Source organism: Rhinolophus sinicus, linkage group LG10 (genome assembly GCF_036562045.2).
Source record: "Rhinolophus sinicus isolate RSC01 linkage group LG10, ASM3656204v1, whole genome shotgun sequence".
NCBI lineage: Eukaryota > Metazoa > Chordata > Mammalia > Chiroptera > Rhinolophidae > Rhinolophus > Rhinolophus sinicus.
The window spans coordinates 50,327,310-50,342,550 of record NC_133759.1 but is presented as its reverse complement, the minus strand read 5'-3'; the positions used below and the strand labels follow the sequence as shown (position 1 = coordinate 50,342,550).

General features: G+C 42.3%; 1 protein-coding gene across 16 annotated transcripts in view; it reads left to right on the top strand.

Moving 5' to 3' along the window:
• Nucleotides 1–15,241, top strand: part of ERC2 (ELKS/RAB6-interacting/CAST family member 2) — a 918,423-nt gene that overhangs the window by 472,015 nt on the left and 431,167 nt on the right. For all 16 annotated transcript variants that reach the window (XR_012489712.1, XR_012489713.1, XM_074313131.1 and 13 more), the window contains one exon: nt 11,499–11,634. Coding sequence is in view for 14 of the 16 variants with exons in the window: in XM_074313131.1 (XP_074169232.1) it covers nt 11,499–11,634 (136 nt within the window). In the remaining 2 variants the exon portion in view is untranslated. The remainder of the gene's footprint in view (nt 1–11,498; nt 11,635–15,241) is intronic.

Here is a 15,241-nt window from a genome sequence, read left to right as displayed (position 1 = left end):
CTATGGAATGTTGGTTTCCTCCAATATTAGCCCCCCAGGGTTCAATTTTCACAGTTTCCATATGTTTTTATATTACCCCAAACTGTAAATACAACTGACACCCCACCAAATTGGCCCTAATGTGCCTATGTCTAACAGTGGAGTCGTAGGCTTTTAGAGTAATACAATACTCCATAGAATTGTGGCAATTATATGAATGTTTTGTTTTTACCGTGTTCAGATTCCTTTTCTTTTTTTTTGAAAAGAAGGAGATGACGTGCAAGGAGAAGATATAAGGTGGAAACGGGGCAGGAGTTTGAATCTCATGTCTTGGCTCTGTCTCGGGTTTGCCCCGTGGTCCTGGAGGTTCTGTCCTACATCTGTTACCTGTTATCTGGTATTATCCTTGCCCCTTTGTGTATCTCTTGCTTTCCCTTTTTGTTTAGCTTCTACTTTTATCTTCGCATATTGTAGCGTCTCCAAACTCTTCATCTTGGATTAAATCTGTTTGTATAGGAGGAAGAAACAAACTCATTACGATGCCTTGAAGTTTCAGGATATGAAATACACTAAACATTTCTACTTGTGGTGGGATTTTCATCCATAAAACCTAATCATTGGTTCAAACTGTGGTCACATTGAGGTTAATGGACTCAGAGAATGGAAATTAATATGGACATTGCACGGCCCCCTTATTTGTTTTGTGTCCTGCATCCTAACTGGGTTTTCGTTTCAGTAACTGTTGCTGCCACTATGAAGTTTGAAGCTGTTAAGTTCCCATCTTCCTTTCCAAAGCTCTTCTAATGGAAAGGTAATGTTCTTGGCAATTACCTCGTGTGTATCGAGTCCTCTATTGGTCAGCCCAGTTACTGACCAGGGAGTTCTGTGACATTCAGAGTGGTACGCCTTCAAGTGGCTGGACTACAGGACAGGACAGAGATTGTATCCTGAGAATTGCTGTCTCTACTCTCTAGAACTTCTTGGGTTGCTTGGGAGACGAGAAAGGGACAGTGGGTGAAGGAACTCTGCAACATTCTAGGCAGTTGGTTGGCACAGAACAGGTGAAGGGGGTGGGGGTGGCCTCTGGAGCCAGACTGACTGAGAACCCTGCCTCTGCTACTCACTTGCTCTATAACTTTGAGCAGTTTCTCCCTCTGTAAGAGGAATAATCAAAGTACCTGTGTAATAGAGCATTGTGAGGATTAAATGAGCTACTGTATGATTAGCTCTACTATATTAGAGGACATCATGTGATGTGAACATTCGCTGCTATGATTTTCATTACTATATGTCTAAACCCAGGGTCAGCAAACTCTGGTCTATGGGCCAAATCCAGCGCTGTCACCTGTAAATAAAGTTTTATTGGAACACAGCCATAGCCATTTGCATACATATTGTCTGTGGCTGCTTTCATGCTACAGTAACAAAGTTGAGACATTCTACAGAGGACATATGGCCCCCAAAGCCTAAAATATTTACTCTCTACCCCTTTACAGAAAACGTTTGCTAATCCCTGTTTTTAGAGTTTAGCAATCTTTTCTTAGCAGCATAAATAAGAACAAGCCATCAGTCTGCTGTGAACCATGTAGTTTTTTTCCAACTGTATATTGAATATAAATTAAATTAGGGAAGAGATGCCAGGTCATTTCTTTTGGATGCAGCCCTTTAGATTTTCAGTTTGATTTCAAGAATGACTCTTAAAGGAATGGGAACTCTAGGTGTTATTGTGTTAGTACCAGGTGATAATACCCAGTTGTATTCATCATCAGTCTGGTTTTATTTTATTTCTGTTCACTTTGGGTACCATTTAATTGACAGTAAACAGATCTTCATTATATGAGATTGAATTATTCTATATACGAAGTGCCTTTCTAGAAACAAATATGAAGACAGTTTTGTCATGCGGGATCTCTAGTCCTGCTCCCCGCATAAGAGCGCAGGCCATGGTGAGGCCAAAAAGGAACACCCACGGAGCCATAGATAGGGGAGTCATACTACTATAGTCTCGCTGGCGGCTGGGTTGGAGACACAGGAAGCAGGAGCCACACGATCTGCAACCTGCCGTCCACTTCTTTCTGCCAACCAACCTCACTTGCTAACTGCAATCCGTGCTTGCTAACTCAGCCACCATCTTCTTGCTAGCCCCCATTTTCTACTAGTGTAGCCACAGCAGATATATTAGTGGTCAATGGCTCACTGGTTACAGCTGAAGGCCAACTAGCCACAGCTGATGGCCATCCAATCACAGCTGATGGCCATTTACTACCTGAGCCAGCACCTTTCCACGTGAGGCTGAGAGCCTGGAAACTGCACTGCTGGCTCTGTCCCCACAGTCTTAATTCATGTAAACCCCTAGATACATATTCCTAAATAATTTTATGGGTTCACATAAGACTTCTAGCAAACACAAAGGGCCTGTTTCGTCCTTTGACCAAATAGCAGCAGTTTTCATAATTAACTTCAATCCAGCAGATATCTGTTGGTGACAATGGACTCAGCGTTGTGCTAGATTGTTAGAGAAGAGAGTAAGACAGCTGTGATTGTACAGAGGGTGCTTATAGCAGAACAAGGGAGACATTAACATATCAGAAATGTGATGGGCTCTTAGCGAGGCAAACACAGCATGATTTGGGAATTTGTAATAGGAGGATCCAACTTTCTAGATTGACCAAGAAGGCTTCCCAGAGGCCATCTTATTTATATTGAGGTAAGACAGATAAATATGAGGTAATGTGATGAAAGAGCTGGGGTGGGAATGAAGGCAAAGAGCTTTCCAGAAGAGGAAACTGCTGTACAGAGGCCCTGCAGATGGAAAGACTTGGTGTGTTGAGGGTCAGGTGCAAGGCCAGTGTGGCTCGGGAGAGAGAGTAGGATGAGATGGGACTTGGGAGGCAGGACTTCGATCTGGGAATAATCATGGAAAGAGGTATGGACGTTTCCACAGGTAGTGGGAATCCAGTGAGACAGTGAGATATGATCCTGTTCATGCTCCAGAGAGACTCTTTCCCCTGACTTGTGGGGAATGGATTAGATGGACCAGTTGGCATCTTCACCCAACTTGGGGATGACGGTCGCTTGAGCTAGAGAGGATGTGAGTAAGTCATTCCTTCACTCTGGAGAATACACTGAGGATGGGCTCTGTTCTGGCACTAATGCCTGTCTGCTGGTGGAATAGTCAATAATCAATGAAAATGCAAATAAGTGTATAATTACAAATTATGGTGTGTGCAGTGAAATAAGTGTGTGGAGTGCTATCATAGACATTTTCAGTGAGGAGAAGGGGGCATTCTTAGACTTGGTGCCCAGAAAAGACCCCTCTGAAGAGATCGTATTTGAGCTGAGACCTGAAAGATGAAAGTCAGCCATGGAGGACTGGTGGCTGGGGGCAGAAAGGGAGGGGAGTTACAGACAGAGAACAGCATATGCATAGGTTCTCTAGTGGGAAGGAGCGGGTGTGCACTAGGCCCTGGAAGAAGACTGGATTCTGGAGTCTGGGGGTCAAGGTGAGAATGGTTTGGGATGAGGCTGGTGAGGTCCACAGGTGTGTGATTTTCTTCTTTGGGAAACGGGAAACTGGAGGATCATATGCCAGCAGGTACATGATCTTACTTGTTTCAAAACACTCACTCTTGCTGCTGGCTGGAGAACGGATTAGAAGGGGAGCGAGAAGGGAGCAGGGAGACCAGGGAGGAGAGAAGAGCAGGATGGTCCAGGCGGGGAATGGTGGTGAGTTGAGCTCTGGGGCAGCAGGGGCGATGAGAAGGGGTCTGACCGTTCTGTTTTCCTGTCTGTACTTCTGAACCTCAGCAGGGCATCGAGGCTCCATGGGGCATGTGAAGCCATGAGGTAATGAAGTAGAGGCTACTTTCTGGGCAGGCGGAGATGGAGGGCAACTCTGCTTTGGGCTCTTCTGGTGAGGAGTCCGCTGCCAACGGTGACCATATGGGACGAGAAGCCGGCACATGTAGTCTAGTCTGTCGTGAGGGGGGTGTAGAACATCACAGTGTATTTATTGCTTGGCAGTGAGAAAGCTCATCATTCCAGGGCTGCCATCCCCAGAGCTACACGACCAGCCTGTGCTGTCTGAGTCTACACACCTACATGGGAGGCCAAGCAATAAGAAATTAGTTTGGTAAATAGTAAATCGGGGCCAGGCCTGTTAGTTAGTCACGTGACCCTTACAACTGTGTCCGGTCTGCTAGCCAGGGAGAGGACTTTGTCATTAGATGTTCCTGGATTGACGACTGAGTCCTGAGTCTCCTGTGATGTGTGCGAATCCTGCCAAGTACATTTGGAGGAGGGCAAGTTTGTGTCAGAGGGCCTGGTGCTCTGCTCTCTGTCCCCAGGGTCTTCCTTAATAGTCCCCACCATTTACTCTCTTTAGCTTAAGCTTTCAGTCTTTGGGGTCCATTCATATTTGGGGTGGCACTCCATTGATATTTAGGGGAAGGAGGTTCTTCAGGGTCAGAATGAGGGAGGACATCTGAAGGAACGTTCTCCAGAGTGAAACTTGTACAAGAAAAACGAACCCTTCTCTCTAGTGACCACCTTCTGCTGTGTAACCCTATCCCTAGGTTTTCCGAGCTTGGGTGGGGCGGTTAATGGTGGAGGGAGGGGAGAGAGTAGATATGTACTCTAGGGGAGGGTTTGGGGCAGGGGGATCAGGCTGACCTGTATAAAGCAGTCACTGTGTGCTAGGTACTGTTTTAAGAGCCTTAGGTTTATGAAATCATCGACTGCCTCTTCTCCCCACCCCCCTCCAGTGAGATAACTTGCCTAGGGTTACGCACTTTGTAAGGGTGCCTCTGTGATGAGAATGCAGCCAATCTAGCAACAAAGTCCTTCGTCCTGGGCATCTTACTGTCCTGCCTCTGAGCCCCCTTGGTCTCGCGTGATTCAACCGTTTCATCAGGCTGAATGAGGAAAGGCCTGATGGAATCATCTCCCCCAAGGAGACTTTCACCCTGGGAAGCTGATATCACACGGTGGAAGGTAGGACTCTCTTTCCCTCTGGGAGGCTCAGTTTTCCAAGTTTCCAAATCTGCCTCCCCTTTAACACCTTTCTTCAGCTATGTGAGCAGGTTCTGGGATGTCCTGCTGGCCTGGGAAAATGATAAATGGTGTCCTTTTAAGGTGTGTTGTCATTGTATGCTTTAACTGAGGGTTCTTGTGTAGCTCCAAACTCCACAGAGGAGGTGGGAATGGAGGAGATAGGAGATAGGACGGTGTCACCTCCAGGGACTGAAAGGAGCAAGGACCATAGGTAAGAAGGGGAGGAGGAATCCGCTGAGGAGGAAGCCAAGATGGAAAGTCTGGGGAGATAAGTGGGGGTCCTGCTCAAGGGTTTTGGCAAGGACTTAGGCAGTCATCAAAGCGGGTGGCCAAACAGGTGGGCTACTCTTGGGAGGCTGCCACAAAATGCGAAGTCCAAGAGGTCTGGCTCATTCTGGAACTAAGTCCTAAGACCTTGGCCCTACGCACTTCTCCTTGTCTGGAGGAGGGCTGGATTCAAGCAGCGACAGCTGGCCAGATCCTTTCTCTTCCAGAAAGGAATATCATGCTCATGACATTTAGCACATTTGTACATTCTATAAAAATATCTTTAGAATATTTATGATAGCTTTCTAAAATGTATAGCTATGCTGAAGTACTGAATGGTATTTACAAGCTTAAAAAAATGGGATCATCTCAGTGGTTAAAAGTGAAAGCTTTTATTGTTGGAAATTCTGCAGGCAGTTCTCATTGTCAGCTCCTATTGTGTGTGGTTGTGTGTGTGTGTGTGTGTGTGTGTGTGTGTGTGTGTCATCTACTTGTGCAGTCACTTCAGGATCCCAGCTCACTTACTCATGCTTGTCCTGACCTTCCTGCAACACTTCCATTAGGGTAACCTTCCAGGAATGTAACTCATCTTATTATTGACGAAAGTACAAGTGGAAGCTAAGTATATGACAAAAAGTATTTAATAATGCATTCCAAAGTCCGTTGTTTGAGGTATTTGGAATACCTGCTGCTCCGCTGGGGGAAGCAAAAGACTAAAAATGTGTTCACAGTATTGCACAGTACGTACTTACACTCACATTGTGAGCTTGCGTGAAACAGAGAAGGAACATGCTAGAGTCTGTTCTAAGTGTTTTACCTGTATTAACTCAGCTACTCTTCATAATAACCCTATGAGTTAGATACAATGATTCCCATCTTATATGGCAAGAAGCTGAGGTACCCAGCGGCTAAGAAACCTGCCCACAGTCACACAGCTAGACAGTGGTGGGCTTCTGATGGGAGCCCAGGCCTCCTGGCTCCAGAGTTTATACTACTAGCCCCCGCGCTGCAGCTGTGCCTGGAAGATTCATATCACCCAGAAATTGTCGTCTATAGGGTTGTACCATTCAATGCTGCCAGTTAAACCTACATCTAGTTATTTATGCAAGAAAAATGAAAACATATGTCCACACACACACAAAAAAACTGCTACAAGAATGTTCATTGCAACCTTAACAGTAAAAAAATTGGAAACACTGCAAATATCCATTTAAAAAGGGAAGAGCTAATCAAATTGCAGTGTATTCATATAATGGAATGCTACTCTGCAATAAGATGGAATTTACATACAACAATATGGATGAATCTCAAAAACCTTACGCTGAGTCAAAGAAGTCAGACACAAAAGAACATGTGCTGTACGATTCCATGTACAGAAAGGTCAAGAACAGTCAAAAAGAATCTATGTAGATAAAAGTTAGAATAGTGATAACATCTGGGCAGGGGGAGAAGACACATGGCTAGGTGATGGCAACACTTGTATTTTGATGGTCAAAGGTTATGGACTTGTACACTGAATATCTGTGCATGTTCTTATTTGTATTTATACCTCACTTAAACACACAACACAAAAGCACATAGTAACTTGTGAAAGTTCCCCCTTCTTCCCCAATCCCATTCAGTTCCTCAGTGGTAACTACTGTTTACACACTGGTGTGAGGTTTCCAGGAGTTTCCATTTCCATGCATGTTTATAGATATCCATCCGAACAGCTTTTGTGTTTTAAGATAAACAAGATCAGACTATATGTATTATTCTGCTACCTGCTTTCTTTTTTGATTAATAATATGTCTTGAAGATTTTTCCATGTCCATATTTTAGTTTTGCCTTAATCTTAGCTACTGTGTTTCCCCAAAAATAAGACCTAGCTGGACCATCAGCTCTAATGCGTCTTTTGGAGGAAAAATTAATATAAGACCCAGTCTTATTTTAATATAAGGCCAGGTATAATATAATGTATTACCAGGTCTTACTATAACATAATATAATATAATATAATATAATATAATATAATATAATATAATATAATATAATATAATATAACATAATACCGGGTCTTATATTAATTTTTGCTCCAAAAGATGCATTCGAGCTTATGGTCCGGTGAGGTCTTATTTTTGGGGAAACACAGTAGTTAGTGTTCCATATAATGCATGCATTTGTTTCTTCAGCCAGTTTGCCTCTGATGGACAATTAGGCTGTTTTCAAATTTTCACTTTCACAGTGCTGCAATGAAAATGTTTGTACATATACGTTTGTGCACATGTACAAGCATTTTTGTAGGCTGCTTTCCTGGAAATGGGTTTGCTTGAGAAAACGGTGAATGCACTTTGGTGGAAACTGCCAAATTGGTTTCTAAAATGCTTTCATCAGTTACACTCCTCCTGACCACATAACATAAGAGAGAGCTGGATTCCTGTGTCTTTTCTAACAATGGATATTATTAATCTTTTAAAGTTTTTGAGAGCAGATGGGTAAAAATGGCATTTGTTTCTGCTAAGATTTAAAGGAAGAGAAGTTATGATTTTCTTTTTTATTTTACAAAAAGCATGTGCACTTGGGGAAACATACATCTTCTGTCCATGTAATTCCAAAGGCTTCGAAGTCTGATGCGCTCTCACCAGCAAATTATAGAACACTTTCTAATTTTATTTTGATGGACTATTCAAGTGAAAATAGCAGGATTCTGTCCTCTAGCATTCGTTCCTAGCTATTATGGTAGCTACTGTTGATCTTGACACCTGCTGGAATTTTGTAGTTGATCCAAATTCCTTAATGATGGCTGAATTGGAAAAGCGACATGACTTGCTTAATGAGACTGGTCAATTTAAGTCGAATGTTAAAAAACTGACACTACCACTGTACTCTCAAACTGTGCCCCCTCACCTGTGATTTCTTTTTTTAAAAATTTGCATTCTGGATATATTTTTCATGGTGTTTCCTTGGAGAAAAACATCATCCCAAAGAAACTTTTTTTCTGAACATGGAGCAGGTCAGTCTCTGGTGGAGCCTTAGAATCTGAGTCACTTGACGGGTGGGAGTTTGGGAAGCGGCAGCAGAGATGCGTTCTTCTCAGGCAGTGTTGTCAGAGGACTTTGCAGTCTGCACCCCCAGTGGTTCTACCTTCCTGAGTTTACAGACAATTGTGAGCTGTACGGAGTTTAGCATGATTTTTGCAGTTTACTTCTGCAGTGGGGAAAGGTATGGGGACTGATAGGGCACTTACCGACTTTATTCTCGGGAATATTGGAAGTTATTTCTACCATGTTTCCCCGAAAATAAGCCCGGGTCTTATATTAAGGTTTGCTCCAAAAGATGCATTAGGGCTTACTATGTTTAGGGGATGTCATCCTGAAAAATCATGCTAGGGCTTCTTTTCCAGTTAGGTCTCATTTTCGGGGAAACACGGTAGCAAAAATCACTGTGGTCATTCCTTCAATAATTGTCTAATGAGCTTCTGTGGGGGCATTTTCTCTCCCGCAGGGATCTAATATTTTTAAATTTCCTGACTTCTCCATCTGCCTCCCCTTCTCTCCTACTCTATAGATTACTGTTTCAACCTGTGCTTCATTCAGGTAGCCGTAGAGCTTCCCTGAGGGGCACCTGACAGAGGAACTGTTCAGTGGGTGAGATGCTCACCTGATCCCATCCCACGCTACTCCTCATGTCTTGCCTACCTCTAGCAGAGCAATTCTTTCCCTTTCTGGCTTTCCCAGGGAACCCAGTAGGTCTTTCCTAGGAGAAAGAGTTCTACTGCTACGAAAACCATGGCAACCCTGCAAAGGAGTATGTGCACTTTGTAAGTGTCTCGTGACATGCGTGTGTCTAGTGACAAGATGATCCCTTTCATCACCTTGCTCTGTGTCAGTCTTGTTGGCCGAAATCCGAAGCAGTGCCCTAGGAAACCCAGCTTTTCTTTTCCAATCGTTGGTGTCCTAAATAAGGCAGAATTTGAAGGAGTGGTTGGAGAATGCTGAAGACAGGCCTGCATCACAGCGTCGGAACTCCGTTTCCCAGTTTTCTTAGCTACTCATTCTTAATTCAGGAAAGCTTTAAGGAATGCATGGATTTGGGCTTTTTGTGTTGTTCTTTTCTTTTTGTATTGAAAAATGACTGTGGTATCCTAGAAAGTAAGGTCTGTTTTGAGAACTTTTGTGAAAGTTATTTAACTGTGCAAATGATGTTTGCAATAATAATGTATTTTATTTATCACTGATACTTGGGGGATGGAAATGTTTATCAGTTAGTTCTGTTTAACGGTGTGCTTCAAAGTAATAGAAAAGTTTTTCTTCATAAAAATGCCCTCTAATTAAACAATCTCACTAGTAATACTGACCTCTCCATCACATCCTGTCACTGAGCACTGACTTTATTTCCTAAGGAACTGGAAAATGTGTTTGCCCTGGGTTAGCACGAGCTTTGGAACTGCTATATCTTTGTTCAATTAGGAAGCAAGAAGTCATTGTTAACTTCTTTCTAGTAATCAAAAGATACACTTTCCTAAAAGTAGATTAGCAAATAGACTTGGTTGGTAGTTTACATTATTACTGTATCTGGTAAAAGCAGGGAAATATCAGACCAAAATGATCCAATCCAAATAATGACTAAGCAGATGGTTATTCTGTCTTACCTTATGTCCTCTTAATAATTGTCACCAGGAATATTTAAATCACTGCTTTAGTTGGTTCCGGAAATATTTATAGGGCCAAAATGTTCAGAATACTTTTATTAGCGGGGCTCCTCATAGAAGATTTTTTCAGCATAATAACCAATTCTCTTGAAGTTCTTTATCTTGGTGTGGGAGAGAGTAGAGGAGTATATAATTGAACAAGGACTAGAAATAAGAGTTCCTTGTTGAGAATGGCTTCCATTTGATATTAGTAGTTGTTTCATTTGGACATGTTTGTTGTTTACCATCTCATCCAGTTCCTGCTTCCCCAAGAGCACTGATTCTCAGTATGCATGTTTTGGGAGTTAGGGCTCAGTAACAGTGGCTGACGTAGCAATGCTGGGGAGAAGCGCTGAAGGGATGAGAAAGGATCCCAAATGATTCTTCTCCACAGCCCTCTGCTTTTGGACTCACTGCTCCCGAGCCCCCTGTACTGCCCTCTTGCCTCCTCACATGTTAGATTAGATTTATAACAGCTGCTGTGGATATGGTTGCCTAACTCTCTGGAATGTTTTGCTAAGGCTGCTAGTGAAATAGTCCACATTAAGTCTGTAACTCCCTCCGCCCCTGCTTTTTTTTTTTTTTAGACCTGTCCTTTATCCTTAGTCTTTTACTCACTTGATCACTTTATGATTTTGCACTCTGACATCCTATAGATTCATTAAGAACTTTTATTCCAAGCACTGGGGCTTTATTTAACACGATGATTAGCCAAAGTGTGATTCTGTTTGAGCTAAGTGATGACAATGTATTTGATTGGAGCCTTGTAATTGTTATTTTAAAATCAAAGTAATGGATTATGATCTCAGAATAGGAACACGATCCAAAAGAATAATAATAATTAGAACAGCAACCACTTAGGAGAAAATAAGTCCCATCACAGACCACAGGGCTCCGTGTAGGCTGAGTCCTGCCTACCTTTGCAGTGCCATCTCCTGCCCCACTCCCCCTCCCAGCCTGCCCCTCACTTTGGGGTGGCCTCACTGCAGCCTTCCAGTTCCGAGAAGTAGCCAGGTTCTTTCCTGCCTTGGGATTTATACTTGCTGCTCTCTCTACCCAGGGAGCTCCTTCACTGGTGTTTTCTTGGCTGGTTCCTTTGAGTCTCTCCCACAGCCTTGCTTCCTTAGGGAAGTGTCCCTGTTCACAGCAACTAAAGCCACCTCTTCTACCACACTGCCTGTCCACATGTGCAATGCACACCGTAATCTCCCCCAGCGTGCTATTTCTTTCCTTCAATATTAGCAAACCTAAGTTGTGACTCCTTGGTAGTTGCCTGTCTCGCCTACTGGACTCCAAGCTTCACACAGAGGGTGAAGACGATACCTGTCTCATTCACCATTGCAGCCCGGTGCCACCTCATACCTGGCATGAAGTGGCTGCTCAGTACAAGTTTGCGGTTGAATGCGCGGAATTTTCTGAAGTCCCAACTTTTCATGAACCCATATCAATATCGTCTATACTTTGTGCTTCTCTTGTGATAACATGATTTTTCCGTGGCTGAATTTAACAAAGCTGTGCTGCCTTTTCTCAGGCATATGAAGGACCAGAATAAGAAGGTGGCCAACCTCAAGCACAATCAGCAGTTGGAAAAGAAGAAGAACGCTCAGTTGCTGGAAGAAGTCCGCAGGCGAGAAGACAGCATGGCTGACAACTCACAGCACTTGCAGGTGAGCACAGGTTTCTCCTAATCCCTCAATAATTGGAGATTGACTCTTTCGGAAATGTACCCACTCCTGTGAGAAAATATGCACCACAAAGCTGGAGTGCCCTTTGCTCTGAGTCCAGCACTAAGAATGTACTCCCAGGGAACCCAGGAGGTCTTTCCTAGGGGGAAGCATCATTTTCACAATGGTGCCTAAGAAAAGCTGATTATAGTGGAGAACAGTAATGCTTCACAGAGGCTCTCGGATCCTGTGCCTCCCCTTCAAAGGTAAGGGCTGCATTTATATAGTTGACAAGAAGCTTCAAACATAGAAACGTCTTCCTGTTAGAATTATATTGAAGTTGTTTGGGTGTTAGTAGAAGGGAAATGTGTGTGTGTGTGTGTGTGTGTGTATTATCACAGAAGGTATTTGGAAAAGGATGCGTTAAGTTGATCTCAGACAGGTTACAAAACTGGTTTTGTTTTATTTCAAAATTCTAAGGCTCTGAGACACATCATTATTCTGTCTTTTCTGTGGAATATAGCTATCTCTGAAAGGATGGCTCTCAGAAACCAGTGGACCAACTGAAAACACCAATTTTTCCTCATTAACCTATTTTTGGCAAAGGAGCTCTCCCCATGTGCTCAATAAAACATTCAAAGTAAAACAGGGCATTTGCTTTGAAGTTCCTTTATTTATTCCAGTGTGCCTTTAAACAGAGCAGTTCAAGTTCAAGTTGGCCAGTGTTCATGTTATATTTTGCTTATTAATTAGTATCTTTCTCCAGTTATATATTAGGTTTCCTCCTTGGAGATAGAAGAAGTTAGATAATTTCAATATGTACTCATAGTTTATCTTTTTAATGGTTCAAAAGAGAAATAAATAATTATTCCAGAGTAGGAAATACAAGGAAATGCCTTGAGCAGACATGGCATTACTTAGTCAATATTAGCTTCTTTTTTCTCTGTGTCCTGGAGGTGCTGTCAGTCAAGCATCTTTGCCTTGATGCCTGATTTGGATAGCACAATACTAATATCACGTCCTGTGCTCAGTCCTGGGGACACCTTAGTATGGACTGGGAGCTTTTTTGAATCTACAGTTTCCCCAATATTCTTGACAAATCACATCCCAGGGCTTTGGATCTTAGTTTCCCCGTCAGTCACATGAGATGTTTGATTGGATCCTACAGACTAAGATAATAATAATGACCTAAATTTGTAGAACATTTTATTGCGTTGCCAGACATATATTGTCATTCATTCTTCACAAAAATGTTGGTGATTTTACGTATGGTAAAACTAGTCTCAGGAAAGTTATGAAGTGACATTCGAGTACAGGGTAGAGATAGACCTGACTCCAGCCCATCTGCATTCAAGCAAGTACTGGAGAGAAACAATTACAATAGTAGGTACCATTTATTAAATTTTTCAGTATGCTGAGTACTGTGCTATGTACTTTATAGCAGCTCTTTAATTCTAATGTCAGCTAAGTTAGTCGGGACTCTTAGTTGCAAGAGATGGGAACACAACTCAATTTGAACTAAGCAGAATAGGGAATCTGTGGGCTCATTTAACTGAAAAGGCTAAGGGTGGATTTCAGACCTGACTACGTTCAGGTATTCAAACAATGGCATCGGGAATCTGGCTCCAGCCTACCCACAGGTGTGCTTTGCGTGTGGCTCCCTTGATTCTCAGAAAGCCTGCCCACAGCGATGCCACCACCAGCCAATCAACATTCTATGAGTACAGTTATCACAGGATGAATAGGCCAATCTGTCAGCCTTTGAACTTTTTCTAGAAATACTAAGAAAGAACCCTCTCCTGGGATGACCTGGCCAGGCCAGGTTACGTGATCACTTGGAACCTCCAGGAAAGGGGTTAGCTTTACTCCAAGCCCAAGGGTTGAGAGTGGGGACAGGACTCCCACAGGAAGGAAAGGAGTTCTGTTACTGGAGGGGTGCTAGGCAGGTAAAACTACTTCTGTTTTTTCCACAACTGTGTCCTATGGGGTAGATTATGGATATGGTGAGAGTTCTGGAGAATTAAGAGAGGAAGGCAAGGAAACTGGAATGGCAGAGAATCTTCATGGGACAAGTGGGATTGGAGCTGCGTGGGTTTGACGTGGGAGGGTTGGCGCAGTAGGGAAGGCCCTCTGGGCATAAGAGCTATCAGCAAAGGTACTGAGGTTGCATAGCGCAAGGTACACTCAGGGCACAAAACAGAACAGAACAATTGACCATTGTGGCAGCGAGATAAGTGCGGTTATTTTTCTTCGACTGTGGAGCTACAATGCCTAGGATTTATTCCAAGCTTCAGAATTTACTATCTGAATGTCCTTGGGCACATTACTTCCCTTCCCTAGTTTCTTCATCTGTAAAATGGGAATAATTGCATCTACTCCAGGGTTGTGAGGATTATAGAGTCAATGCATATAAAAAGTTTAGAATTGTACTTGGCACCAGCTATGCTCAAATGTTAATCATTAACTGTTATTATAATGACAAGGAAAAAGTAAAAGAAACAAAAATTGGTGTCTATGATATTCATGGGTATATATACAGTCCTAGTCTGACATGCATGAGCATCAAAGTTTCTGTATTTTCTATATATAGTAATTTTTTTCTTTTCTAAGGACACATCCAGTTATGGAAATTAATGTCTTGTTTTGACCCATAAACTTTTGTATAGCAATATTTTCATAAGGGGTCTTGGTAACTATCTCATAGACCTATTCATAAAAGATAGCATGGTCTGGAATTGCTTAGTTGCATTCCTGACCACCCCAAATAAAGGATAGCATTTGAAATGCAATAAAAAGTAATCACGATTAATTTTGATGAAAATATCTCTGGTTAAGGTTAATAGAGAGTGAAACTCCCACTTTCCTGGATTGTTAAGCAGATGTACTCAGATGCAGTAATTACTGCCTTCTGAAGGGAGAACTTCCCTTTCTGGGGGCACTTGATTTTTTAATATTGCTCGTTTTAAGTGCTTCCTGTTTATGAGTTAGCCTGTTAAGCCGTTTAAGTGTCAGTCAGCTGGGATCTTTGTTTGTTTGTTTGGTTGGTTTGTTGATTGGTTGATTGGTTGTGTGATTGGCACCTACAAAATTGATTTTTTTTTTCTATACCAGTATTTTGCAATGGTTGGACACAACCATGATTTCAAACAACCAAATATTTATTATATCCAGAAAAATCTCGGATAGAGTATTGCCTGCAACAATAATGGCTTTTGGATTGCGCTCCATAGAGAGATCAAAGATAGTCAACTAGTTCATATGAAAATTGGAGACATATTTGAATGCAGATAGCGGGACCATGTTATTTATTGTCCAAACCAGAACATAACTGCAATAGGCAAAAATTGGGTTATTTCGGTCAAACCTAGATATATAGTCATGCTAAGAAACATTTCACAAACCTGACCTTCTTTAGTTCTTAAGTTTATAGTTTTATGGCAGGAATTCCAAACTCAAATACCTTCAGGGTTTAGCTATTAACATAAATAAGAAACAAGTTTGCATGTAAGAAAAATTATGATGTCTGGTTCTTTCCGCCTGTCTTTTATTTTTTTATTTTCAGTCTAAATGCATCAGTTAGCAATTTCCATAATAATGCTGTGTAGCAAAT